Source organism: Electrophorus electricus, chromosome 1 (assembly GCF_013358815.1).
Source record: "Electrophorus electricus isolate fEleEle1 chromosome 1, fEleEle1.pri, whole genome shotgun sequence".
NCBI classification, from domain to species: Eukaryota; Metazoa; Chordata; class Actinopteri; order Gymnotiformes; family Gymnotidae; genus Electrophorus; species Electrophorus electricus.
The window spans coordinates 20,732,741-20,758,417 of record NC_049535.1 but is presented as its reverse complement, the minus strand read 5'-3'; the positions used below and the strand labels follow the sequence as shown (position 1 = coordinate 20,758,417).

The 25,677-nt window shown below is 46.1% G+C and overlaps 3 protein-coding genes across 3 annotated transcripts; 1 reads left to right on the top strand and 2 right to left on the bottom strand.

Annotated features, from left to right (window-relative positions):
- Nucleotides 1–753: 753 nt before the first annotated feature.
- polr2b (RNA polymerase II subunit B) lies at nt 754–11,759 on the bottom strand. Its single transcript, XM_027026905.2, has 25 exons — nt 11,636–11,759; nt 11,212–11,284; nt 10,975–11,125; nt 10,675–10,787; nt 10,226–10,445; nt 9,862–10,020; nt 9,439–9,603; nt 8,983–9,179; nt 8,646–8,765; nt 8,254–8,440; nt 7,902–8,045; nt 7,481–7,620; nt 7,059–7,170; nt 6,500–6,654; nt 5,731–5,929; nt 5,433–5,601; nt 4,857–4,953; nt 4,575–4,669; nt 3,876–4,126; nt 3,415–3,504; nt 2,050–2,157; nt 1,839–1,952; nt 1,510–1,670; nt 1,028–1,223; nt 754–895 (listed from the first exon to the last, which is right to left on the bottom strand). Exons 1-25 carry the CDS (start codon nt 11,652–11,654, stop codon nt 806–808), a joined length of 3,525 nt encoding a protein of 1,174 aa, XP_026882706.1. The 5' UTR covers nt 11,655–11,759; the 3' UTR covers nt 754–805.
- Nucleotides 11,760–11,993: 234 nt separating this feature from the next.
- On the top strand, nt 11,994–16,816 carry noa1 (nitric oxide associated 1). Its single transcript, XM_027026900.2, has 7 exons — nt 11,994–13,314; nt 13,512–13,676; nt 13,879–14,087; nt 14,174–14,305; nt 14,578–14,694; nt 14,978–15,095; nt 15,499–16,816. Exons 1-7 carry the CDS (start codon nt 12,087–12,089, stop codon nt 15,714–15,716), a joined length of 2,187 nt encoding a protein of 728 aa, XP_026882701.2. The 5' UTR covers nt 11,994–12,086; the 3' UTR covers nt 15,717–16,816.
- rest (RE1-silencing transcription factor) lies at nt 16,003–24,223 on the bottom strand. The gene is made up of 4 exons (XM_027026899.2): nt 24,110–24,223; nt 20,682–21,655; nt 20,294–20,377; nt 16,003–19,872 (listed from the first exon to the last, which is right to left on the bottom strand). Exons 2-4 carry the CDS (start codon nt 21,643–21,645, stop codon nt 17,720–17,722), a joined length of 3,201 nt encoding a protein of 1,066 aa, XP_026882700.2. The 5' UTR covers nt 21,646–21,655; nt 24,110–24,223; the 3' UTR covers nt 16,003–17,719.
- Between the last annotated feature and the right edge of the window lie 1,454 nt (nt 24,224–25,677).

Genomic DNA, 25,677 nt, shown 5'->3' with positions numbered 1-25,677 from the left:
GTTTATTGACACCGATGCCGTTATTCTCTGCTCCACTACGGCCCCCAGACGTCTCTGCATTAGCACGCCGGTTTCCTCATAAAGGGTCCGCTTACCTGAGGCTTGATACGCCAGCATTAATTCAGAACAGCCCTGCTGGAAGCTATCTGGGATTGGAGCTCCAAATCCTTGTTAAGTAAGCCGTCTTTGGATAAGGGCACGTAGGCAAGGCCTCTTGAAGGATGCGAATCTCTCAAGTCACACTTGTGTAAACAGGACCTTTCTGCGCTGGAAGCAAAAACCTTCAGCGTGAGAGCAGGCCTGGATTTTTCAGTGACCCCATTTCAGCTGACCAGCGTGTGATCCCCAATGACTTCAGGCTAGAGGCTCTGAACCTTTCAGTGGCTCTCCTGTCCAATGCTATTCTGTTTTTTTTTTCCCAGGGGAGCTGGGAAGACTAGGAAGTACCAAATTATAACAGGAAAATGTTAGAGACATGACTTGTTAATTAACAATAGGTGAAAGGTTAATGAGAAAAAAGAACGATGCATTCACATCATTTAACGCACCATGCAGAGCTACAGACTGAATAAACTCAAACACTGGTTAAAAAGAAAATGATTTATTTACTTCTACATTTTACAAAAAAAAACAAAAAACCCCAAAACAACAAAAAACAGATAATGGCTTCCAAAACACCACCATTACAAAACCACTTTAACCAGCAGAAGGACAGACAAAGCCTGTCCAAAGCGCGCGTGACAGTTCCATTCATAAACAGCGAGCCTGGCTCCTCCAGTTTCCCATGATGCACAGGTGCGGGTGTTCATGTGGTCATCATGCGGGGGGCGATGCTCATAGACATTAACTCTTGAAACAGAAGCTTGCAGGCGTACGGCAGTCGGACCAGCGAGATCTGAAACGCACACAACCAGGGACGTGGGTCAGACTCCCACACAACACTCATACAGGTGATCCTTCATGCGTTTTTAGTCCTTTGGACAGCCAACACTGACTAAACTCCAACCATCCAAGCCCCGCCTCTCACCTGGGTCTTGTTGCGGCAGCCCCTGCACTCGTAGGTGTGCGTGCGTGTGTTGGCGATGGCCATCAGGCCGCACAGGTTGCATACGTGCACCTGGTAGGGGTCGGAGGCCTCGAACAGACGCTCGCGCAGGAACTGAGCTGCGCCGTGAGCAATCTGGCAGTCACGCTCCATCTCTCCAAAACGCAGGCCGCCGTCGCTGGGAGCCAAACGCAGTCACGCACACACAGAATTGAGAGACTGAGTTGAAGTGACATGAGACTCATTGCTACAAAAATCAGAATCCATAAGCAGCTGCACTATGACTTAATTGTGACCCCCTTAGTCCCATCCTCAGACCACGGAAGCTCCACCCGGCAGATTCTCCTCCCGCTCTCCACCAAAGAGTCGGATGACTGCACATTTGGACGCAAACGTCCTAATTTCAGTAGTTCGGCCCCACGCTTTTGTGGAGTGTGAAGGTTTGATGGGCATCGGATTCTCACCGTGATCGGCCCTCCATGGGCTGTCTGTTGAGGATCTGCACAGGCCCGCGCGCCCGTGAGTGGATCTTATCATCCACCATGTGCTTGAGCCGCTGGTAGTAAGTGGGTCCGATGAAAATCTGCGAGGTGAGCTTGCGTCCCGTAAATCCGTTGTACAACACCTTTGAGAGAGAGTGTCATTTGTAATACATCAGCCTAAGTAACAGAATCTAGAGTTGGAGCTGATCGATGCTAGGTACTAGTTTAAAAGGTAATATATGTGAGAGAGAGCGCGCAAGTGTGAGAGCGAGTGTGTGTTTGTGTGTGTGTGTACATGCTGGATTCCTCACCTCGTTCCCCCTCAGATGGTAGCCATACTCGGAGAGCAGGTTGGAGACCTTCTGCACGTTCACGGCATCGTTGAACGGTGTGGCATCTCCGATCTCCCCTTTGTTGGCAGACACCTGGCAGGAGCCAGAAAGAACCACGGTCAGAGTCGTGTGCGTGTGAAGTAAACGCATGAACGAGTGAACTGGGTCAGGCGTGCGAGAGCACGAGTACCTTCCCCTGTAGGCACTCGATCAAGTGGCCGACTGTCATTCTGGAGGGGATGGCATGAGGGTTGATGATGATGTCCGGGGTGATGCCCTCACACGTGAATGGCATGTCCTGCGGATATGCACAAAAGGCGCAGTTTAGACAAAAGGTCCAGACAGGAAGCAAAACAAAGCTGGACAGCATTTGGTACTTCCCCAACAGATACAAACAGCAGCAGTGCAGTAAAAAGTAGGTAATAAAACAGCCCCGTTAATAAACTATTCTTGAGACGACGGCGATTATGGCAGCTGCACTGGGGTTTTAAACGGATCTGACGAGAGAACCGTGTCTGTTCACGAAACGCGTCTCGAAAGCAGAGGTTCATACCCACATCGGTCCAAACAAAGCTGCAAACATCCGCAGCGGCCTCGGACGGGGGCCGCAGACAATCTCCAAACAGAGCGGACAGGACATTAAGGCTATGTTCACACAGCAGGTAAATGTGGCCCAAATCAGGTCTATTCCTGCGCATGTGGCACAGAGTTGTCATTTGGATAGCAGTGTAAACATAAAAAAAAAAAAAAAAAAAAAAAAAAAAAAAATCAATTCCGATTTGGGCCACTTTCACGTGGTACGGACATCCATTAATTTCCTAATATGCTGCAATGTGGCTCCGTCTGAACAGCCAGACCCAGAATTCCTGTGACTTTTACGTCAGTCCATCTCGTCATCGGTCATACTTTCGTGCCTCCGGGATGGAGGAGACAACAGTGAGCGAGACTCACAAAGATTTCAGCGGCAGGCTAGCTGGGCAACATTTGAATGTGTGCTCCATTTTACGGCTGTTGCCTATAGAAACTAATCACCTTAAGGAACAAGATTGGGAGATTGTGTGAAGTGATCAACATGGCCATTAACTTCAGGCTGGCGGCTGTTACCACTGACTTCATTTTTGATTGTGGCACATGGAGCTCTGTTCTACTGCACATGTGGGTGAGTTCACACTGATGTCAGATACAGGTCACATTGATGCTGCCACACACACACACACACACACACACACACACGAACGATTTGGGCCAGTTTTACTTGCTGTGTGAACATTAGACAACTCAGTCACTTCCCTTCAAGTAACTAGTAGGTATTTGCTTCACTCTTCTTGCAAAGAAAAATAAATTTCAGACCTAAACTTTAGTGTTTAAAAAAAAAAAAGGGTTCTGATTTAAGCAAGACTGATATTTAAGTATTTGACTGCAAGCCAGTAGTTACTCTACATGCCTAAATCCCATAAAACGTGTTATATCTTTGTAAATGCAGCGATAGTAACACCACCACACCACGGCTTTAATAAATGACTTTTAGTAATGACAGAGGGCATGGCATCCTCACCTCCTGCCTGTACTGAATTCCACACGTTCCCTTCTGTCCGTGACGACTGGCGAACTTGTCTCCGATCTGAGGGATCCGAACAGAGCGCACCTGCACAGAGAAAAACGCACGGGTTCACGAACTTTGGCCACACCCCAAGGGGAGAAGCGGGGTCAGGGGTCACAGCCTCCCCACAGGCCAATACATCTGTCAGAGGTTAACGCACGGTCAGCCGTGAGGCTCACCAATGAAGAGAGATTTATCACAAACACGAGGCCTCTTGGAAACATCCTTTTACTGCAAAGTGCAAGAAGGAACATCACTTTCATTCGGTGTTTGGACAGTGAATTTGGAAGCATTTCTAAACAGGCCAGTTGAGGAAACATCACTCGATTTTTGGCGATTTTGGCGCAACTCTGTGGTAAACAGAAACCCTTCCCTCTCCTGATTGGACGCCCCGTAAGCCCCCTCCCCCTCCGCACCCGGATCTTGCAGAACTTGTAGCCCTCCTGGTTTATGGTGACCATGACTTGGTCCACGATGCCGGTCTCGCTGGTCCGGAGGAAGGTGCTGCAGTCTCTCTTGGTGTAGCGGCGGTTGGTGCTGTCCAGCTCATCGTCGTTCTCAGGCAGGGTGACCGTCTTCCCGATGATGACGTCCTCGCCGGACACGCGCACGCCCGGCGCGATCAGCCCATCGTCATCCAGCTTGTCGTAGATAGCATGCCGCATGCCTGGGGGCCAGAGAGAGCGCGCGCAAGGGCGAGAGAGACGCGCAAGCACAGAGTGAGAGAATGAGTGAGACGGACAACAGAGAGAGACAGGCACAGGGGGAGCATGAGAGGTTTGTTGTCCAGCAGTTATAAGAAAAGAAAATGTAACTAGAAGGCGGATTGCTCGTGCTATGAAGACAGTACAGGTCAGTGTGCCGGGAGTGAGTAGGCGGGTGGGGCCTACCTTACTCAGTCCACTGCATCACGGACGCTTAGATGCTCAAAATTAACGAGCACATTAACGAAACCAGCATGAACGGCCGACACAGACACAGCTGACCTGCACTTCCACGATGCTCCGGCATCCGTTTTACACATATTAGCGCGACCTGGGCTGATTTACCTGAAGGTCATTGTTCCTGTTCGCAACACCAAAGCTGCAGTGAGGTATAACGAACGGACCACTCACCTTGGCACTCCTCACGTCTGGGCTTCTCAAAGTTCTCCTCCTGGTCAAAGCCCTTTTTTGACTCCTGCTCCTTGTAGGACCGGTAGAACACAGACCTGAGAAAACATTAAGCCAGACACCGTCAAGCCAAGCACGCCCTCTCACAACAAAATCATTGTTTTAACTTACACGTACATATTTTTCCAATGAAACGACAGGGGTACAGGTTACACAGAACGCTTTGAAGCTTCTGACTGAGGGCTTTGCTACTTTGGCAGCGGTTGGGGAGGGAGGCGGGGCTACCTAAAGAAGCCCCGGTCGACAGCCGAGCGGTTCATGATCACCGAGTCCTCCTGGTTGTAGCCCGTGTACGATGCAATGGCCACGATGGAGTTGATGCCTGCAGTGCAAATCCCATGCAACATTCAATCACCAGAAAACGAAGAAACATTCCTCTACCAAACACACACACCGCAAGCACATTCCTTCCTCTAAGCATTTTTTTTAACCAAAGGCGCGCGCACACACACACACACACACACACACACACACCTGCTGCAAGCCCCATTTGTGAACACTTCAGCTTGACATCCCCTCCAGCTGTTCTGTGGCTTTACAGCACAGATAAACTGTTTGTTCATGACATAAACAGCCTGAATAACACGTTCCCTATATGAAGTTGTAGGACGACACCAGTTCAAGTTTGGCCGTGCTGCCAGAGTAGGCTCAAACACTTCTAATAACGCCTCCAATCAGATCGGGCAGGAGCAGTGCCCGCTAGCTTATCCAACACACTCTACTGCTACTTGAAACATTCTGCTTTGAAGACGTCACTGTAAAACCTGACAGGGGCTTTCAGCGCTCTGCCTGTAGCGTCACCTGCTGGAAGCTCTCGGAAGCGCAGGTACTCCATGGAGCGTGTGGTGACCAGAGGCTTTTGTGGGTAGTAGAGCACGTGGGCCAGGGTGTCCATGCGAACGTGGAAGTTGGTGATGTAGACGCCCATGGCCTGCTTGCCCATGGCGGACTGGTAGGTGTTCCTGGGGGACTGTGAGGGGAGAACACAGAACTCACACACCCTCGTGGCAGGGCCCTGACACTCGTTCTGTGTGTGTGTGTGTGTGTGTGTGTGTGTGTGTGTGTGTGTGTGTGTGTGTGTGTGTGTGTGTGTGTGTACCTGGTTGTGATCGGGAAAGGGTATGATGGATGCACAAACTCCCAGGATCATGGACGGGTGGATCTCGCAGTGAGTGTAGGTGGAGCAGTAGGCCACGCCCTTCTCCTGGAGGTCATCAGGGGTCATGGCCAGCATAACTGTCTCCTCCTCCAATGTGTCGATATATTCCACCACTCCACTTGCCACCAAGTCCTGCCAACTACACACAAACATGAAAAATTGCAGAAGCACAATCTCTCAAATAAAATTTATGTTGTCAATTTGTTTTGCACCCCCTTATTTTGTAATGTTTATTATTTTGAACTACACACAGCTTAATCTTCCATACACATTCACTGGAAGAGATCACGTCATTTCATGTCTGTGTTCCTGTAGTAGTTGTACTCTCTCTTTGAGCTGTTCGATGTGTGTGTACCTGTAGTTGTTGTGCTCCCTCTCTTTCAGCTGGTCTGTCTGTGTGTGTGTGTGTGTGTGTGTGTGTGTGTACCTGTAGTTGTTGTACTCCCTCTTTCAGCTGGTCTGTCTGTGTGTGTGTGTGTGTGTACCTGTAGTTGTTGTGCTCCCTCTCTTTCAGCTGGTCTGTCTGTGTGTGTGTGTACCTGTAGTTGTTGTACTCCCTCTTTCAGCTGGTCTGTCTGTGTGTGTGTGTGTGTGTGTGTGTGTGTGTACCTGTAGTTGTTGTACTCCCTCTCTTTCAGCTGGTCTGTCTGTGTGTGTGTGTGTGTCTGTGTGTGTGTGTGTGTGTGTGTGTGTGTGTGTGTGTGTATACCTGTAGTTGTTGTACTCTCTCTCTTTCAGCTGGTCGATGTGGCGTCTCTTCAGCAGTAGCTTCTGTTTCTCCACGATGAGCAGTGGCCGGCAGATCCTGCCAGCATCTGTGTAAATCCGGATCTCTCGCTCTCGGATGTCCCGGATCATAGATACCTAAGACAGACAGAGAGATAGAGATAGAGAAGAAAAAGATGGTAACCTGTGTTCTACTGGGCCAAATGCCCATGCAGGAACAAAGCATCACTCACTGTATCTCTGGAAGCAATTACATTAACAGTCCAGGTGTGCACTCTCAAATCAGTCCAAAAATCCTTTATTTCTTTTCTATTAGCCTGAAACCGCAACTATTACAACAAGACCATCTCAATTTATTACCAGAGTATTTGCTGGAAACATTAGCTCTAGGTTTAATGAAAACCAACCATGTCCAAATTAAATGCAGTCTCTCCCAAATCAGCCATGTTTTATACAAGCAATTAAGTAGTAGTAAATACATAAATAATAAGACAATATTTCCAGCGTTCAAAGGACGGTAGTGCAAACCGTTCATCTCCCACCTCAGACACGATGATGTCCATCTGTCTTCTGAGCTTCCTGAGTGTGTTCATCAGCTGCTCGGGGTCCTTGTGAATACCCACCCAGCAGCCGTTCACAAAGATCTTAGTCGCACTACAGGACAGAGAGGATCACAGACACAGAGTCAGACATTAGCTAGCCACACAGTGCTTGCCAACACACTTCAGCAATGGCACAGAAAGTGGAGATAAGACCTCGAGCTACTTAACCTTCAAGTTCTGTCTGTTCTTTATACTTAATATATAATACAAACCAATAACAGTAGTTCCACACAGCACAATATAACCTCAGATTTTCAGATCCCCCCAGTTCAAGGCTACTTCTGCAGTGAATCACACTGACAGCATGCCTTATTGGCTCTTTCTATGTCTCTAATGAAGTGCAGGACAGCGCAGGCACTGACTCTGCAATGGCTGCAGGTGAGATCTCCTCCAGGTTCTCCATGCTCCACTCCTCCAAGAACTCCAGGATAGGGGATGGCTGGGAGCCCACAGAGATGTACGCCATCAGTGCCAGGTTCTTCACCAGGCCTACGGCGTGGCCCTGTCACACACACACACACACACACACACACACACACACACACACACACACACACACACACACACACACACACACACACACACACACTTTATCTATATTCCCACTTTCAGAGAATCACTGAACCACTCAAGTACACGCTTTTGGAAGAGGAGGCGTTGTTTTAAAGTAACTCCACCCACAACACGACCGAATTGCCAACAACAATGCCAGGCTACAGGGAGCCGGCCACACCCCCTTAGCCGTGTAATTACAGGTGCGGGGGAGGGAGGGCCCTGGCCTACCTCGGGTGTCTCTGCTGGGCACACCATCCCCCACAGCGTGTTGTGCAGCTGCCGGGGCTTGGCCAGCTTGCCGTCTCGGCCGATGGGCGAGTTGACGCGGCGCAGGTGCGACAGTGTGGAGGCGAACGTCAGCCTGTTCAGCACCTGCACACACCAGCGGAGGACTGAGCCAATCACGGTAACACAGGAAACAAAACAAACACAAAAAGCAAACAAAAACAAACAAAAAACCCCAGTCACACTCTAAACCAGCCTCCAACACAAGTGAGGCAGACCATCGAGCTGAAATGGAACAAAACCCCTGGCCGGGTCTGACCGATGACGTCCTGGAAGAGTCCACGGCGTGCTGTACCTGCGACACTCCGGCTCGGGCCTGGTGGGCCTTCTTGACATCGCCCCAGTTGCCCGTGGCCAGCGAGTACTTGAGGCCGTCCGAGATGATGCGGGTCTTGATGGCCAGCTCCAGGTTGAAGTCCTTGCCACGGTCGATGAACTTCTGTGCATAGATCCGGATCTCCTTCAGCAGGTTCTTGAACATTCTGCAAGGGCACATGGAAAGGTTCTCTGCCCGTCACGTGGGCCCGACCTGGCCGCTATCCAGGCTAACTGCACTGTTGTGCTTCCCGCTTTTTAAAAAGAGTGACGATGAAAGAGCGACTATGATATCCCATTCTGTCACATTGTTTTGTAAAAAATCCCCCCCCCCGCCAAGTTAACCCTGAGTGAAAGATCCACTGTTCTCACCCTCGGAAGAGGAATGCCAAGAGAGGTCCCGCCAGGTCCAGCCTTTTGTTGCCGTAGTGATCTCTGTCGTCCAGCTCCCTTCGGCCAAGGGCCGCAAGCAGGAGTCTGTGCACCATATAACTACAAGGAAGACAAATATGCACGTTCCTGTTTTCAAATCTTCGCTTCAAATCAGAAGTAAGCAAGGACTCTTCTCATGTCCAAACCAAACCATTAGAGCACTGATTAGCCAAACATATGAAAAGCTGGACGTAGGCCTTTGAAAGAGTTGCCTTTCTACAAAAAAACAACAACAACAACAACAAAAACAAAAACAAACAAACAAAAAAAACCTCACCCTAAAAAGTAGGCTTTCTTGGTCTCGCAGAAGTCGGAGACGCCCACGTGGGGCAGGACCTCTTTCTGCAGCACCTCCTTGGCATACTTGATCCTCCTCTCCTTGGTGACGCCGGGCTTGGCTCCTCTGGAGCCAATGAAGTTCAGAGCCACGTTCTGCTCTTGGATTACAAAGGCCTCGTCTAGAGACGGCTTCACCTATGCAGCGGAGAGAGAAGGAACAGTGTGTGTGTGTGTGTGTGTGTGTGTGTGTGTGTGTGTGTGTGAGTGAGTGAGTGAGTGAGTGAGTGAGTGAGTGAGAGAGAGAGAGAGAGAGAGAGAGCGCGCAAGCATCAACAGTGCTAAATTCACAATCCTGTGATATGAACATACCCATCTCAACTAGGAGTGCCTTTTACTAGGACAGAACTGGTTTGATTCTAAACTGCTTTTATGCAGATAAAAGGTAGGAAGGTACCATCTCCATCATCTCTGGGTCATCAAAGTCATAGATGATGTGCTCCAGGATGTCCCTGTCGGACACAAAGCCCAGGGCTCTGAACACAATGATGATGGGCACTTCCTGTCTGATGTATGGTAGGGTGGAGACAATCCTCTGACCAATAGCACTCTTCTTTACTCCCTGCAAACGGTAAGCCAGACTCCCTCACCAGAGCACACTCCAAAATTTTCAAAAGGAACAATTAAAGAACATGTAATAAGTCACAGGGAAATTTTTCCACAACGTTTCACATTAACTTAAATGATGAATTATTCAATTATGCCGCAACAGGCTTAAGGTCCGTTCGAAATGTTTCTGAATATGATTAATCAGGTAAACATGAGCAGGGATCAAAGGTAAAGAAATAATTTACTATTCAGGAGAAGACAGTTGTCTTACCTGTCCCCCTCTGGCCATCATGCTGACCCAGATTGAGCTGGTGGGTCTGGATGAATTCTCAAGGCAGGACCTGCACTCTGCCGTGTACGCATATTTCGAGTCTTTCTTAGCAAACACATAGACTGTATTGGTGGCCATTTTCTCCTGAGCAATGAGAACCTGCAAATGCACACCGGCCTGAGTCACGATATGCTGAGGTGTTATAGTGAGTATTTCAAAAATACAGGGTTATGTACGTTCAAGGATAAAACAAAAGATCGATAAATCAAAAGATTCTTTCTGCATATGCTGAAATGAAAACCCAAGGTGCGCATAAATGAACAACCAACAAAAAAAAAAAACCCCAAACAGGATAAATTCTGACCTTCTCGGAGCCATTGATGATAAAGTAGCCGCCTGGGTCCAGCGGACACTCATTCAGCTCACACAGATCACGGTCCGTCAGCCCGCTGAGCAAACAGTAGGTGGAGCGGAGCATGATGGGTATCTTGCCGATGAAGGTTTTCTGGTGCTGTGTCTGAAGCTGCTCCTCTCCCTCCTTTATGATGGTCTTGGTAATGTCCACATACAAAGGAGCCGAGTAGCTAAACGACCAAACCATTTGCGTGTTAGTGCCCATCCCCATTTTCTAGAGATCCAACCTCCCGCACAACTCATCACCTCTGCATTTAGCCTCAGCACATCTCTACAGTTTGCTTAATCGCTAATGACAAAACTGTTCCTTCCTCCATATGTCAGTGCACTTGACAGAAAGACTGGGGAAAAACATGAGTGAGCAGACGTAGGTCAGGTTGCCATGGCAGCAGCACTCACGTGAGGTTGCGTAGTCGAGCCTCGTTGGGCATCATGGGAGAGGGAGCTCCATCTCTTTCCCAGTGGGTGGGCTTGGACAGGTAGATCTGTTCAAACTTCAGCAAGTACCGTGGCTTGCAAGGCAAAAGCAAGGAATTTTCAAAACTACCAAAAAAGTGCATTTTTGCATTTTAAACATCTTTTAAAACTGACAGCAAAATAAATAAACTAGCAACATTTACGTTCTGCACAGGAAGCGGCAAGCTCCCCAGAGAACAACAGATGGTGATGGTATAGAAGAGCGTTCGCGCTGAAGCGTACCGGTTCCTCCACCTCACCGGAGGTGTGCTGAGCCTCAGCCTGCAGATCTATGGGTGGAGCATCCTCCACAATCCTCTGAACGGACATCTGAATGAATTCATCAAATGAGTCCAGCTGCTGTCGTACCAGGCCTTTCTCATCGAAGTAGGAGCTGGACAACAGGCGGCACCAGTCTCAGGTCATTGTTACTGTTGGGCATTGACAGGTGACTAAATGCAAAAATGACAATCGCATTACCTGATTACAATCCAACAGGCTTCCTGCCAAAGGTCAGGTGTAATCTCATCATCGTCTTCATCGTACTGGATGTCTGCAGTAAAAATGAAATCATTTAATAAGGTCTACTTCTCCTGTATTGTGTGGTTTAGGAGTGAACATCACAAATACATTTCCAATTCAAAAACAACAAATCCGATTGGTTACGATGCTAAAACCGGTAATGTGAACTGAAGACCATTCAAAAAGTTACACATAAGCAATTTAGATAAAGAGATCAATAAATCCCAAAGCTAGTTGTATATGAAACGTAGCTAGGTTAGCTAGTCTGCTAATTACGTTGTATTAACGCAATATTAATCCCGGTAACCATTCGAGTCTATTCGAGTACAAGAAATCAAAGAAATATTAAATCCCGGTAACCATTGCAATGCATCATGCATACCTTCATCCTGATCATACATTGTGTTTGATTTTGTCTTTGCTTACGATAACACTGAAAAGAAAAACTGAGTTCAATACATTCCGCTACAACGCGCGTATGAGCTCTACTTTAGTAGACCGTACGGATACATGGCGACGATATTCAACGTCACTTCCTACATTTGAAACATTATCCGACGTATGGATGAAATAATATACCACAACAATTGTACAGTGATTTAAACAAAGTCACAATGTTTTCAGTTTTAAACAAAACATGTCCTAGTTTATCTAATAGGAGTATTCTACTAAACAGTTCTCCAACATGTTTCAACAATCAAGCATCTACTTCCTGTTACGTATTTTTTAGTAGACAAATCTCTGCGCCCTAGTTAACGTGTGTTCGTAAGTTTTTCAAGGTAATAATAATTCATTAAAATAGCAATATTCTGCATATTGTAATTATTGTGGCGATGTTTAAGTTATTACAAGTTTCAATATCCAAGTTTCCTTCTTGTAAATACTCGAAACATGTCTCACTGTCGAGACAGTTGTATGGAGGGGGACATTTGTGTGAAGGGTCGTTTTATTGTGTCTCACCGTGGAGAGGCGACAGTCGGCACGGTCCATTCAGCAGGACAGCAAACGTAAAGTTTTACAGCACTGACGGAAAAGCTGCAGCTAGGCTCCGGGGTGAAGCACTTTCACAGATGCACTCCTCGGTGGAACCAGACAAAGACGAAGAATTTGTTTTTCTCGATTTATGTGAATCTGTGGAGGACGATGCCGAGCACGTTCCCGAGCTGATGCATGCAGCAGAGTCCATAAAGGTGACAGACAGACCGACAAAAATGACGGAAATGGAACTGCGGCACAAAGATTTGGAATTACACCGTCGGTCTTTACAAGCTGTTACAGTTGAGCCGGCGGACAGAGAGTCCTGCATTGAGTTCCACGACGTAGGATTTCCTCTTAAAAGTGTAGAATCTTCGAAAAAGAAGAAGGCTAAGAAGCAACAGAACGTTTACGGAACTCCAGACGCAACGGTGCCTGTCAGTCAGACATGCTGCTCCGGCTGTGGTGCACTGATGCACTGTAGTGCACCAGAGGTCCCTGGCTACCTGCCTAGTGAGAAGTATACACAACTGATGGAGGAAGGCACACTAAATGCGGCAATATGCCAACGGTGCTTCCTGCTGATACACCACCAGAAGGCCCTGAATGTAACAATGTCAAAAGAAGAATACAGGAAGGTTGTCAGCAGGATTAAGCCGGAGAAGGCACTTGTGCTGCTTATTGTGGATCTCCTCGACATTCCGGACTCCATCGTCTCTGACCTACCACAGCTTGTAGGCAAAAACAAACGCATTGTGATTTTGGGGAACAAAGTGGATTTGCTGCCTGCAGACACAGAGAATTACTTGCAGCGGATCAAACGACAGCTGGCGCAGTATTGTACCGATGCGGGTATCCCCACCAGTGACCACAAAGACATTCATCTCATTAGTGCTAAAACAGGATACGGCATTGAGAACCTGATCACGAGCCTGCAGACCTCCTGGAAGTACAAGGGTGATGTGTATCTGGTTGGTACTGCCAATGCTGGCAAGTCCACTCTGTTTAACACCCTGCTTGAATCTGATTACTGCAAGTCGAGGGCGTCAGATGTGATCCACAAAGCCACAATATCTCCATGGCCAGGTAAGGCATCACCACCATGTTTATATTGAATTATTCTACTCTTGAACCACAGGATGAATTATGTCTCATGCATCCATCCAACTAAATACGTGGCTGAAGTATTCGTCTGCAGTCTTGGACAGTATCCCATGCACTTGGCAAAAGCTGTAGGTGTCCCTAACCAAACACATACCTTATTTATTCTGTTGTTCATGAAGGAACGACATTGAACTTGCTGAAGTTTCCCATCATCAACCCGACGGCACACCGGCTGCTGAGACGGGCGGAACGCCTACGTCAGGCAGCTCTACAGACAGAGGAGGACCTACATCCAGATGAGCTCAAGAGGATCCAGCAGTTCCGTCGTCAAGGATACCTAGTCGGTGGGTTGGGAAAGGTTTATGCGATGTGTGGGATGTTGGATTCTATTTCTATGATGCATCAGGCAATGGAGACTTTATCGAAAAACCTCTGGTTTGGGCATAATGGTCTCATCTGTCATTACTGTGCACTTGATAAGTGTTGGTTTGAGTGCATACAACTCTTGATTTGATGCACCAGTGAATATTCTGGTCTTTGTTGTAGGCCGTGTCGGGAGGACCTTCCGAGTACAGCAGCCTTCCAGGAAAGACATAGAGTTCGATGCTGACAGTCTCAGTTTTGGAGTGGACATGAAGGATGACCACACTGGGAACTTAAGCCATGAGCCCGCTGTGCAGATGGAGCTTTCCTACAATGAAATCAAAGATGCCCACTGGTTCTACGATACCCCAGGCATCATGAAAGAGCGTGATGTGAGTCTCTGAAACAGTAGTGGAGGTGAATCTCAATTTTTGTTGAAGTGAGGGAAAATGATTTTTTTTTGGCTATCCTTTCCAAGATTCTTAGCCTGCTGACCGAACAGGAAGTGAAGACAGTGGTGCCTACGCATGCCATCATCCCTAGGACATTTGTACTGAAGCCTGGAATGGTGTTATTCCTGGGGGCTTTGGCACGTATAGATTACTTGGAGGTAAGTTTTCATTATTCATTATTTTTAAATAAGCTATGTGCTGTACATTTACATTTTTAAATTCTCGTTAACATCGTTTTAATAATTTGAATGCAAACCAGAAGTGTCATTAACTAATTAACAAGCAGACATGGAAAAAGCGTAGTGCTAACATGTAGCGAACATGTGCTGAAGGTGTATGTTGTATTGTAAACACCATCAGATTGAGGAAACAAATCCCCATTACTTCTAAGGTCTTATGTGCAGCTCTGTCTGTCTTCTACCTTGACCAGGGGGATCACCTGTGCTGGTTTACCATCATCGCTTCTTCCCGAATCCCAGTTCATATCACTAGTTTGGAGAAAGCTGATAGCACCTACCAGAAGCATGCTGGCCATACGCTACTTGCTGTGAGTTACAGCTGGAATTGTATTCAGATTCCTCACAGTTAACCAAGGGCAACTGCTGATCGAGGTCCAGGCTTTGTATTTTGTACATTCATAAACAAAGTAACAGAAATGGATACTTTACTTCGTTCATGTGTAAACACCTTTGTCATTACTGAAATAACACGTAGATTAAAAGATCTTTGAATTAATTGTAATTCAGTTTCAGATTAATTTTGTAGTTCAATTTCAGATGTACACTTATTACAACTACAACTGTTTTCAAGCCTTGCCATTTCCTCTACAGGTGCCCATGGGTGGAGAAGAACGCATGAAAGTGTTTCCCCCGCTCGTACCCCAAGACCTCGAGCTCCAGGGCCGCGGTCTCAACACAGCGGTGACGGACATCAAACTCTCCGCAGCAGGTAATTCAGTATACAGCTAATGTGCTGCGTCTTCTGCCTCAGCGACTTTCAAACTGCAGGTGTAAAATAAAATGCTTCCCACAAAGTGAGTGCCCATCACTAGTATATTGACATGTTTAATGTTAAAGATAATGCATTATATAGAGCCTCTCAGAATCTATGGACACTTTAAAATCCACACGATGCTTTTACAGCCGGTCAACACACTGATATAATGATACAATTATTTTAAAAATAAGTAAAATAAAATATTTATTATATATACTTTATTAAATATGATGCTGTCAAAAAGTCTTGTCTGGTGTACCTGGCCAAACCAAACTGAAGTACTCGGCTGAGATTAGTTGACTGCCTGCGCAGCTAAATGAAAACTTCAAAAAGATATTCTACGTTACCCCCTCAGGTTGGGTTGCCGTGGCGGCAGCAGAAGGCGAGCGTGTCATGCTGCGGGTACATGCCCCGGAGGAGGCCGGGCTGCATCTGCGGGACCCGCCTCTGCTCCCGCAAATCGTCAACATGAAGGGGAATCGAGTCCGCAAGAGCCCCGCTTACAAAAGCAGGAAGCCACCGGCACTGTTCGACGCGAGTCTGTCCGCGCGAGGTGAGAGGAAGAGGAGATGAGTGCATGCAGCTCCCTGGGCCAAGCTCCGTAACCAGTGCACAGACATCACGAGCATGGCCCAAAGGTTAACAAGACTGCTGATAAATTTTATAAGTGTGTTGGTCCTTATGAGACAGGTGTGAATGACCGCTGTACATGTTGAATGTAAATCTTTCACTTCCCTGCCACTGATGGTGTTGGTAGCCATGTAACTACAGTTCAATTGTAAATATATATAAAACTATAATCTATTGTAAGATTATTTTCTTTGTTATTAGTAACATTATGACTAAAGTTTTAACAAAATTGTGGGGGTACAGTTTTTATTGAAATATTGGTTGTTTACATACATAACGCTAAGACACCAACAATTCTTTGAAAGATCTAAATTTCAATTGAACACATTTCAACTGATATAGTATTACTACCCGTGTATACTAAATTGGCAACAGCACACTTACATGATTACATGGCATCTGTAAAATAAAATGTTATTTCAGTTGCGATTCTTATACCTATAGAAAGGGAAAATAAGTGAATGTGTACCAAGAAATGAAAACGCATTTACAGTAAAAGTATCCAACAGTCTAAAAATGCATTGTCTACCAATGACTGGCACATACATGCTAGGGGGAACTGTAGTTCTTACTTTGGTTTAATATCCAATACACAATATTGCACTGAACTCGCTAAAGGTGTCATTTTTCTCTTATTTTAAAGAATATGGCAGATATCAATTGATACACCGATTGAAAATAAGGCCATATATAACCGAATACATTTCAAATACAGATTATACAGATGACATCAGCTTTGGAATAGCAAAAATTTCAATTCATATAATTCTGGTCTGCAGTAGTATAGTCTGCAATATTTCACAATTTGATTCGCTTTTTAGGAACAGTAACAGGAGGAAAAAGGCTTAAAATGTTCGTGAAAAATGAATGCACACTATAAAAAAAAAAGTTGGAAAAAAAGATTGTCAGAGGCATCACAGAAAGAAGACAAAAATTAATTGAGTAATATGTACAGTCTCAGTAAAATGGGCAAGAGGAGTATGAAATTCTTTGGACTAAAAATAGAAGACTAGTGAAAAAGTAAAAAAAAAAAAAAAAAAAAAGTTCAAGCACTGACGAAGCGCAGTGGAGATCAAATGCCAACTGGAAATGCCCCATTTCAGCTGGTTTCTAATTCTTTTGGTTATTCCTCATACATTTATATAGCTGGCTAGCTACTGCACCAAATTAAAAAAACATATGCATAAGTTCTACTTAGTTAAAATGCAGTACTGTGTAAGAACATGTAGAATGTCAGTAGCAAAAACACCCTGCTGGCTGTCGAGTGTCCTTCAAACTGAAATGTATGGTGACGCCGACAGTTCTCGTCCATGCACACAAATGTGAATGTGCCCTCTCCTTCTTGCCGTCGCTCTGTTTCCCCCTCCCTCTTTCTCTCTCTCCACTGGAGAGGAGCAGGATAAAAGGCGTGAGAGCTGTGCTCTGTGCTATTCAGACGCTTCGCCTTTGTTACTTTTGAGCAATGCAATAATGGAGGGGGGAGCTCTTTTCTTTAAAGGATCACCACATCAGGGTACTACCGAGAGATGAAGTCAGTCCTTGATCATTTTGGAAGCTACACAAGCACAAAGATATGGATAATTACATCAACGTTGTTCTAATCATTGCATGCCATATATGGCACAGGTCTGTGATTACTATATAAACAAATGAGGAAAACTGAGGTGATGGTACAGAGGTGAGCACCTGAAACAGTAGCAGTTAATCCAGGAAATGGTTTTAGTAGTACATGACGAGTCATTATGTTCTGTGTAAATTTAATTATAAATCAGTTTTAAAGTGTTCCAACATCCACGTGACAGCTGAAATTTTATAAACATTTATATCATAATACTCCTTATTTCAGAAGAGAACCACACACCAAAAAAGTGCATATAAACTGCTTTAAACCAGGCAAAGTAAAAAAAAAAAGTCAGCGTTAAAAGTGACCGTATGAACTCCACTCATTACTTGTCCCGCTGCATTGCTGTTTCCAGGTAATACACGTTAACCAGGTGGCGGTGTAGGTGACGCCTGTAGTCCATCTCCAGCGGGAACGTGCGGTCACAGAACACACACGTGTGACTGAGCAGCTGGGTCGGAGATGGAAGCTCCTCTGTGGGGGTTTCCGGAAGCTTTTCCGTGGCGGCTGGCAGCCCGTTGAGGCCAGAGTCGTAGCTCCCCTCCGAGGCACAGTCGCTGATGTCACTTCCTCCGTCAGGGCTGTGAATGCCCTCGTCGTCCTCACCGTCTGCCGGTTTGGGACGTGTTGGCTCTGGGAACTCCAGGGACGTGTTCTTGGGTGGCGGCTCCTGGATGAACCCCGGTTCTCTCTCACTCACAGTGGGGGACACGATCTCCTCGCTCCCGCTGTCCTCCTCCGGGGTCTCCTGGTCTTTACTGTCCCCATTGCACTGATCTTTTTCCTTTGTGCTTCCAGGTTCCTCCTCCTCTTCAGCCAGCTTCACTGAAGTACTCTGCATGGTCTCTGTTATTTGGGGTCCCTCCTCCACTAGGCTTTGATCTGTGGGAGTGCCCTCTGTTGGACAGGTGTGCGGGGCGCTCTCCTCCTGCTGTTGTGTTAATGTAATCTTTTCTGCAGTAGACTTCTCCAGGCACTGTGGCACGGTCTTCACCTGGTCCTGCTGTAAGGTATGGGTTTTAGGTACCTGCTCAGGCCCTGAAGAAGGCAACACTTTTCCCTGCAAGGGGTTTGGCATCTGACCCACCGCATCGCTCTCCACACTTGCGCTGGGAATCTTGGGTTCCCCCACGCTCATCTCTGCCTTGCTCGCACTCCTCCTGCTCTGCCTGGCTTTGCCCTTCGAAACCTTGCCGTCGGTGCGCACGGGGGCGGCGGGCTCAGCCATTGCGGCACTCAGCGATGGCCTCTCCACCACCTTCTCTTTCTTGCGCCTGACCTTCTCCGAACGGCCGTCCTGCACGGTGGAACCCCTCTGCGGCGACGCATTGTCCTCCACTTTGCGCTTTGCCGTCTTCGTCTTGGCTTCCTTGCACGTCTCGCCGTGGGTCTGTGAGTCTTCCTCTCTGGGGTCGGCCTTCGCAGCTCTCGCTGGCTTCTTGCCCTGTTTCCTGGGTGGAGCTTTCTTGGGGCCAGCATCCCTGCTGATCTCCGTCTCTCTCTCTCCATCCTCCTTCTCCACCCGTGGTCTGTTCTCTCTCTCCGGCCTCCCCCTCTCTCTCCTCTCCTCCGCCTCTTCTCGCCGTCTCTGCTCGACTCCTCTTGTCTCCTTCTGTGGCTGGCTATTCTCCTGCCCTCCCTCCAGGTCCACGCTTTGCTCCACTTCTGCAGCAGGCTGGTCCTTCTCGCTGTTGGCCTTGGCCACCCTCTCTTTTTTTGACCGGCTCCTGGCAGCTTTCTCCATGGATTTTGGGGTCTTTTCCGCTTTTTTTGGGTCTTTGTCCCTTTTCCCATCCGGATTGTCAACGCAGCATGCGGCTGCTCTCTCCGTGGGGTCAGATTTCTCTGCCACTCTGCCTCTCACCTTCCTGCTGCTTGTTTCTCTGCCTTCATTTTTCTGCCCAGCCCTCTTCTCTGCCTTCTTCTCACATGCGTGGAGGCTCGCCTTGCTGGCTTTCTCTCTTCCGGGCAGGTCCACTGTTCTCCTGGTGGGCTCTGTGCCAGTGGTGTGTGCTGAGCCCGGTTTCCCACTCTTCCTGATGGACAGGTTGATGGGTCCTGAGCATGAGTCAGCCTCCTCTGCTGTCGTCTTTGATTCCCCCTGCTGCTCATGCGTCGCCTCGGCCTGCTTCCCTCCCGGAGGGGCAGCAGCCTCATCCCCGTCCGCCTTCTTGACCCTCAGCCTGACCTTTGACACGTCCATGGAGATGTCCGAACAGCCAGGGTGGCGGGACTTGATGTGGTATTGCAGGTTACACTTCTTCGACGCGGCGTACTTGCACACAGGGCACAGGAACTGGCGTGGGTTGACGTGGAGCTCCACATGCTTCTTGAAGTTGCTGCGGTCGGCCGTCTTGTACTGGCAGTAGGGACAGCTCAGCGGCTTGGGCCCATTGTGAACTTGCCGAGCGTGGCGGGTCACCTCGTGCTGATTGGCTGCCAGGTAGCTGCAGCTGTCGCACTTGAAAGGCCGCTCACCTGTTTAAGAGATATGTGAAAGTCATGGGGTCAGTGTAAAACTATCCACCTCATCTTCCTCCTGCTAATCACAAAACTGCAAAACACCAGCCTCATGCAGAAAAATGTATTAAAGGCAAATTAGGTCTCATCTCAGTAAAGAACAGAAAGCACTCCAAGACTCTAAACACAAACGCTTTACCATTTTATCCAAAGCCATCTGGCTCCATGGTGTGCAACAAAAGAGAAAAAGGTGTTGGGATCAAATTAAGGTAGGTGGTAACAGCCAAGTTAAGCACAAAATGCTTTTACAAAAACATTTTCACTAGTTATAGTGTATTATCATCAATTACATATTAGAAGCACAAGTGCAGAACATCGAGTAACTAGCCAATACATAACAGTGAGAGTTTTGGGTGACACATAAAACTTTGAAACTCACCAGAGTGTGTTCTCATGTGTCTTGTGAGATGAGTCTTCTGTGAGCTTGAATAGTCACAGTAAAGGCACTGGAAAGGACGTTCACCTAAAACAAAAGATAGGCAATGTAACGACCATTATCAGACTGGAAACTCTTAAAACAAACTTTCATTGTTCACTCTACTGTAATTCACTACATTCAAGTGGGTGACCATCACCACACCTTAACCAGGTTAAGGCTCTATATTACACATTCCCACATCAGATTAGTATTTGTACTTTAAATTTTAACAATAATATGCACAACCACATAACATGTTTAGCATTAGATAACCTTAGAATATAATAAAAAATTGTCAAGGACCCTCACAATAAAGCTCAAAGCATATGTAGTAAAGGGGTCTACACACCAGTGTGGGTACGAATGTGCTGTATGTAGTTATTCTTCCTGTCGGAGAAATAAGAGCACTGGTTGCAGGTGAAGAGCTTGCTGGGAAAATGGTTCCTCAGGTGCTTCTTCCAGTGGTACTGGCTGACAGTGGAGTAGGGGCAGATGGTGCACTTGAACACCCTCTGATCATCCCCTTCGTTCTTGTGGTGCCGGAGGTGAGCCATGTAATGGTCGTAGCGGTTGGTGTTGTAGCCGCAGCGCTCACACCGGATGACACCCTTGGTGCAGGCCCCGTTCTCGGGTCCCTGCTGCTGAGTGGAGCCGCCGGGCTCGGCCTCGTCGTCGGAGTCCCCTGCGCCGTTGACAACAATCAGTTTCTTGGCACTGTGGACACGGATGTGGTGGATGAACTCCTCCTCGCAGGCTGCCTGGTACTGGCACGGCTTGCAGTAGAATGGCTTCTTCTTCTTTTTGGGAGGCTCTGCGGCGGGTGTAGGTGCAGGAGTGGCCTCCACCACCTGGCTGTGCTTGCGCTTGCCAAGGCCGGCGTGCTCGACCGGAGGGCTTGGGCTGGCCGGCTTGGAGAGGTCCTCTGCCCTCATCTCCTCCCCAGACCCCTCCACCCTTTCGACGATGTGCACAGCTGGCCTGGGCTCCGCCCGGCTGAGGGCATCTCCCTCATGGTACGGGCTCTCCGGCGAATCAGAATTGTCATAGCTGTAGCGGATCACGTTCTCATCCTCGCTGTCGGAGTAGCTGCTGCAGCCAACGTTCTTCAACTCCACCATCTGCTTCTCTTCCACGACGCAGTCACCCGGGGCGGCCTCCGACGTCAGGGCCACGTTGGCCAGCATAACCAGCTGAGGCGCTGGCAAGTCTGTGCGGGGAAGCTCGGGTAGCTCGTGGCTCTCATCGGGCAGTGGAATGCCCCGAGAGGGCACGAACATGCCTGAGCCCAGCGCAAACACTGTCTGAGCAGCCATGCTCAATCAGCTGGGGGAGGGAGAGAACACACACACTGGGGTCATTCTTGAGTTTAACACAAATGACAAGCTTTCAAGAGGACTGGGCAGGTTCCTTGATCCAACAATGCAGATTAAGTTAACAAACAAGTGATCAAGCCATCAGTGCACTAAATAAGGTATGTCAAACACACATTGAACTCTACAGTGCTGTTGCCCACCCAAACTAAAACTCCTGACCAAACTAGGGCTTTGCTTAACTTACTTCATGAATTATTAAACATAGTTGCAACAGGCCACATCTCCAGGTGCAGGGAGCCCTGCACTGAACTATTGGTCCAGAAGTTGTAATTTCATTGCTGTACCAAGATTTTCTTAATAGTCTTAAATTAAATAGGATGACAAAGGTCACAATATATGCAAATTAACTCTTAAAAACACTCCGAATTATGCTTGCAGGTATAGACAAAACTTAATCCCTACACCATGTTTGCTACACATGCTTGAGATCACAGGACGATCAAGTTTCAAATGCATTAATGATGACAGCATTTTGATTGGAAACAGCCATGTCTAAAGCCCTCTAGAAGACTGAACTGTTTGTTTTAACAGATCAGCTGACTGCAACAAGGCCGCACTGATCATGAGACTTGTAAAAGAGTACCTCATTTAATCAACCATCATTCACTTCAAAAATGAGGAACACCAACACCACAAGAAGGGGGAAGGGTGGAACGATTCATTTAAATGGTGCAGGAGCTAAGACTAAGTTCAAAAAGCATTAGAAAAGTCATTTTAAAAAAATCAGAAAATTGCCTGGAATTATTCATCACCGAGGCACATCAATCACTATTACTATCACTTGTTTCTGTAAAATAATTTTTCAAAACTTCCTCCCTTGATTCATGCCTTTCAAATTTGTAAACCTGCTACAGAAATAAAGGTAAAAAAATTAATTAAGAAAAAGAAAAATGACTGCCAGATTGTGACTGTTATAACAGCTAGACCCAAGTGCTATTCAGGGAGCATTCTAACCCAGTTTCTTAAAATATACACCACAGCTGTCAAAACAACACCCCCCCCCCCCCAAAAAAAACCCCTTAAGAACACTGTTTACTCCTAAAATGGTTGTGAGTGCATAAACTAAGTAGTAGACTAATTTCATATAATACTCCATATAAAAGGTCAAGTTGGGGGTAGCGTCCTATGGGATTTGTAACAGTAGTTTAGGGGCTGTATGGACATGTTCTCATGAGTCATGATGATTCATTTTGCCAAGCGTTATCTTTTTTTCTTCCTAAATTAGGTCTAGGGCTTCAGTATGAATTTATCTGTAACAGAGCATTGGTATCCCACAAGGGTAATGGAAAGTTTTAAGGACGGCTAGTGAAATTTTTTTAAGTTCAAATTAGCATTCATAGTTGAATTATTTAAACAAAGCAGGCTTCATCTCGTAAAGCGTAGCAAAGCACGTCTCATAAGAGCATAACTCAACAAGGCCGCCTCCGCGTTTGCATGCACAGAAACTCGAGTTCGGCCATTTTACAGCACCAGCCACTATCGCTGTTCAACACTGAGAGCGCTCAATTATTGAGATTTGTTAAACGAGGTCAACATACTCAAGGCTTGAAATGTTGTTTCCTAGCTATCCAGGATAGCTAGTTCTCCTAAACAAACTTCCTATAAAGTGTCAGCAAGCGCAAGTAATCAAAAACTTATTCCATTGAAAAACACAGACCTTGTTGGACAGCTCCCAGGTTAAGTAAAAAAGCATTCATGCAACCATCAAAAAACACAACTAAGAACAACTACTTTTGCCAACATTTAATGGAGTTTATGGATATTTGTCTTTAACATGAATTTGGCTGCGTCACAAGCCAGTCCCGAAAACTTTCTATACGCCGAGCCAATGCACAGAAATGTGAGAAAAAATCGATCTCTCAAAAATGTTTGAAATAACTTCCGGGCAGTAAAAGTTAAAAACTACCCGACAACACGTAGGAAATCGATAATCTACGATAAAAGTGTTCGCTAGCCGGCGAGAAAGGTCGCTGTCCAGCTTGAATACACACATCTATCCACCCTCGTCGTCCACTTAGCCAACTTAGCCGAAGTTGCTGGCCGTCGTCGCTAAGCTAGCAACAAGTTACCTCAGTAACTCTCGCAACTTATCCGGAAGATGGACGCACTATTTCGCTCGATAACCGCAAAGAACAGAATTGCCCAACAAAGTTATAACTTCTTATAGAATGTTATAACTTCTTATATGTTTTTTTTTTCACACCAACACTTTTAGTCAACATGCTGCTGCCGTGTGTTAGCCGTGGTCCTGATCCCCGTGCTGAAATGCGTAAGAGAATCAGCCCTGGACAGCGCCTCAACCCCCTTTCTGCCTCCATTTTTACAACAGTTCATTTAGTTGGTTTGACGTACAAAAGTCGAATTTACACCGTAAAACATCTCGGGCATCAGAACAGTAACTTACCCTCTGTGTTCGTTCGGCGTTTAGCGGTGTTTCGTAAAGATTTTCGATGTTATTTTCCAAACTTCTTGTTCAGGGAAGTACAAGTCTCACACATTCCAACACATCGCTGTGCTCGTGGGGCTGTCTGACGTCAGCGCGCGTGCGTTTCTGGACAGGGCTGCCTGTTGTTCGCGCTCTGAAAGTTTACTATTGTGTTTACATAGAGCTTTAATGCAACACGGGACAGACTATTATAGACGTAAACACAAAACGTTATTTGTTCGGGAAAAGATGTACTTACATTTTGTGTTTTTGAAAGGAACTTTAGTCCTAATTGGTTGTAATTGTTCTGACAATTTTATATGGGCCTACGTTTAAATATGTTTAACTGAACCTACAGTTATTAAAACATAAAAAAAATGCATAAATAAAGATGATATTTACAATTACACTTCATCTAGAGAAGTGAACATATAGTATAATGTTAATTTAATTTTCAAATAAAACCAACCTGATATTTTTGTGAAATTAATTCAAAATTAAAAATACTTTTTTTCTAAGCAAATAATCAAATATTTAAAAAACAGTACAAGTGACAACTGACAACTAGCGTAAAATCAGCCCAGGCTAAACTGTCCTTGTTCAGCTCATGTGCTATGGACTGCTTATTTATCGTGTGTAGTTTGCTATATCACTTTAAATAGAGAAATGTTCACAGCACAGAAAAAGAAAATCCTTATGCATAAACTATTGATTAAACGCAGGTCAAATCTGCAGAGAACCATCTCTACATTTGGCAACACTCTTTATAAGTAACGATACTGGGGTGAGCTGTTGCAAGTGAACTTTGCTATCAGATGGAGAAAAAAAGAATACTGGGACATGTTCATGACGTGTCTCATAAATATTTTTAGCCTTTCTTATTCTTATGGACTGAATAAATGAATAAGACAGATTTGATCATAGATTAGACATGTGATAACTATGATTAAGACTAGTTATGTCAGATTATACTTCCCCTTTATGCCCGTGAAACTTCTAGCCTGCTATTTACAGAAGGACGCTTCATTTCCTAACATCGGTCGACATGTGCTCACTGTCCTGCAAAGTTTCAGAGAAATGCTGAAAATTGTAACAGTTTTCCATAATCAGCTGTACGGTTTTGATTATGTCACAGGGGTTATATATTTCAGGTAGACTATAGAATACTAGTGTATAATGTACAATTTTTTTCCTAGCCGCCAGGAGTCAAATGCCGATGTTTGTTGCTAGCCAAGCACTCAGCTAATATGCTGAAAGCTATTTTACTACTCCATCATAAAGCTTCGTGCTTTCTAATCTTTACTGCTGTAGTTGTTAGAGAGAGAAATCATTATAATCATTGTTGTATGGTCTGCAAGGCTACGAATATTTATCATCAAAAACTTTATAACTTTAACATTGATTTTAGTCATGTGCTTTTATTTCTTCCTTATTTTATTATTTTCTCGTTTTAATAATGTAATGAATTATATTCGTTCTTTTGTTACCTTTTTTATTTTTAAAACTGTTATTGTTACTAAAGTTAATGTTAATTTGACATCCAAAGT

Coding starts and splice junctions, on each gene's coding strand:
- noa1 (XM_027026900.2), top strand. CDS start 12,087: ATGTTTAAGTTATTACAAGTTTCAATATCCAAGTTTCCTTCTTGTAAA. Junction 13,315..13,511: donor CACAATATCTCCATGGCCAG/GTAAGGCATCAC, acceptor TTGTTCATGAAG/GAACGACATTGAACTTGCTG. Junction 13,677..13,878: donor TCGTCAAGGATACCTAGTCG/GTGGGTTGGGAA, acceptor TCTTTGTTGTAG/GCCGTGTCGGGAGGACCTTC.
- polr2b (XM_027026905.2), bottom strand. Junction 5,602..5,730: donor CCTTTCCCGATCACAACCAG/GTACACACACAC, acceptor CTCCCCTCACAG/TCCCCCAGGAACACCTACCA. Junction 4,954..5,432: donor CTTCCGAGAGCTTCCAGCAG/GTGACGCTACAG, acceptor TTTGCACTGCAG/GCATCAACTCCATCGTGGCC.
- rest (XM_027026899.2), bottom strand. CDS start 21,645: ATGGCTGCTCAGACAGTGTTTGCGCTGGGCTCAGGCATGTTCGTGCCC. Junction 20,378..20,681: donor GCACATTCGTACCCACACTG/GTGTGTAGACCC, acceptor CTTTTGTTTTAG/GTGAACGTCCTTTCCAGTGC. Junction 19,873..20,293: donor ACACATGAGAACACACTCTG/GTGAGTTTCAAA, acceptor TCTCTTAAACAG/GTGAGCGGCCTTTCAAGTGC.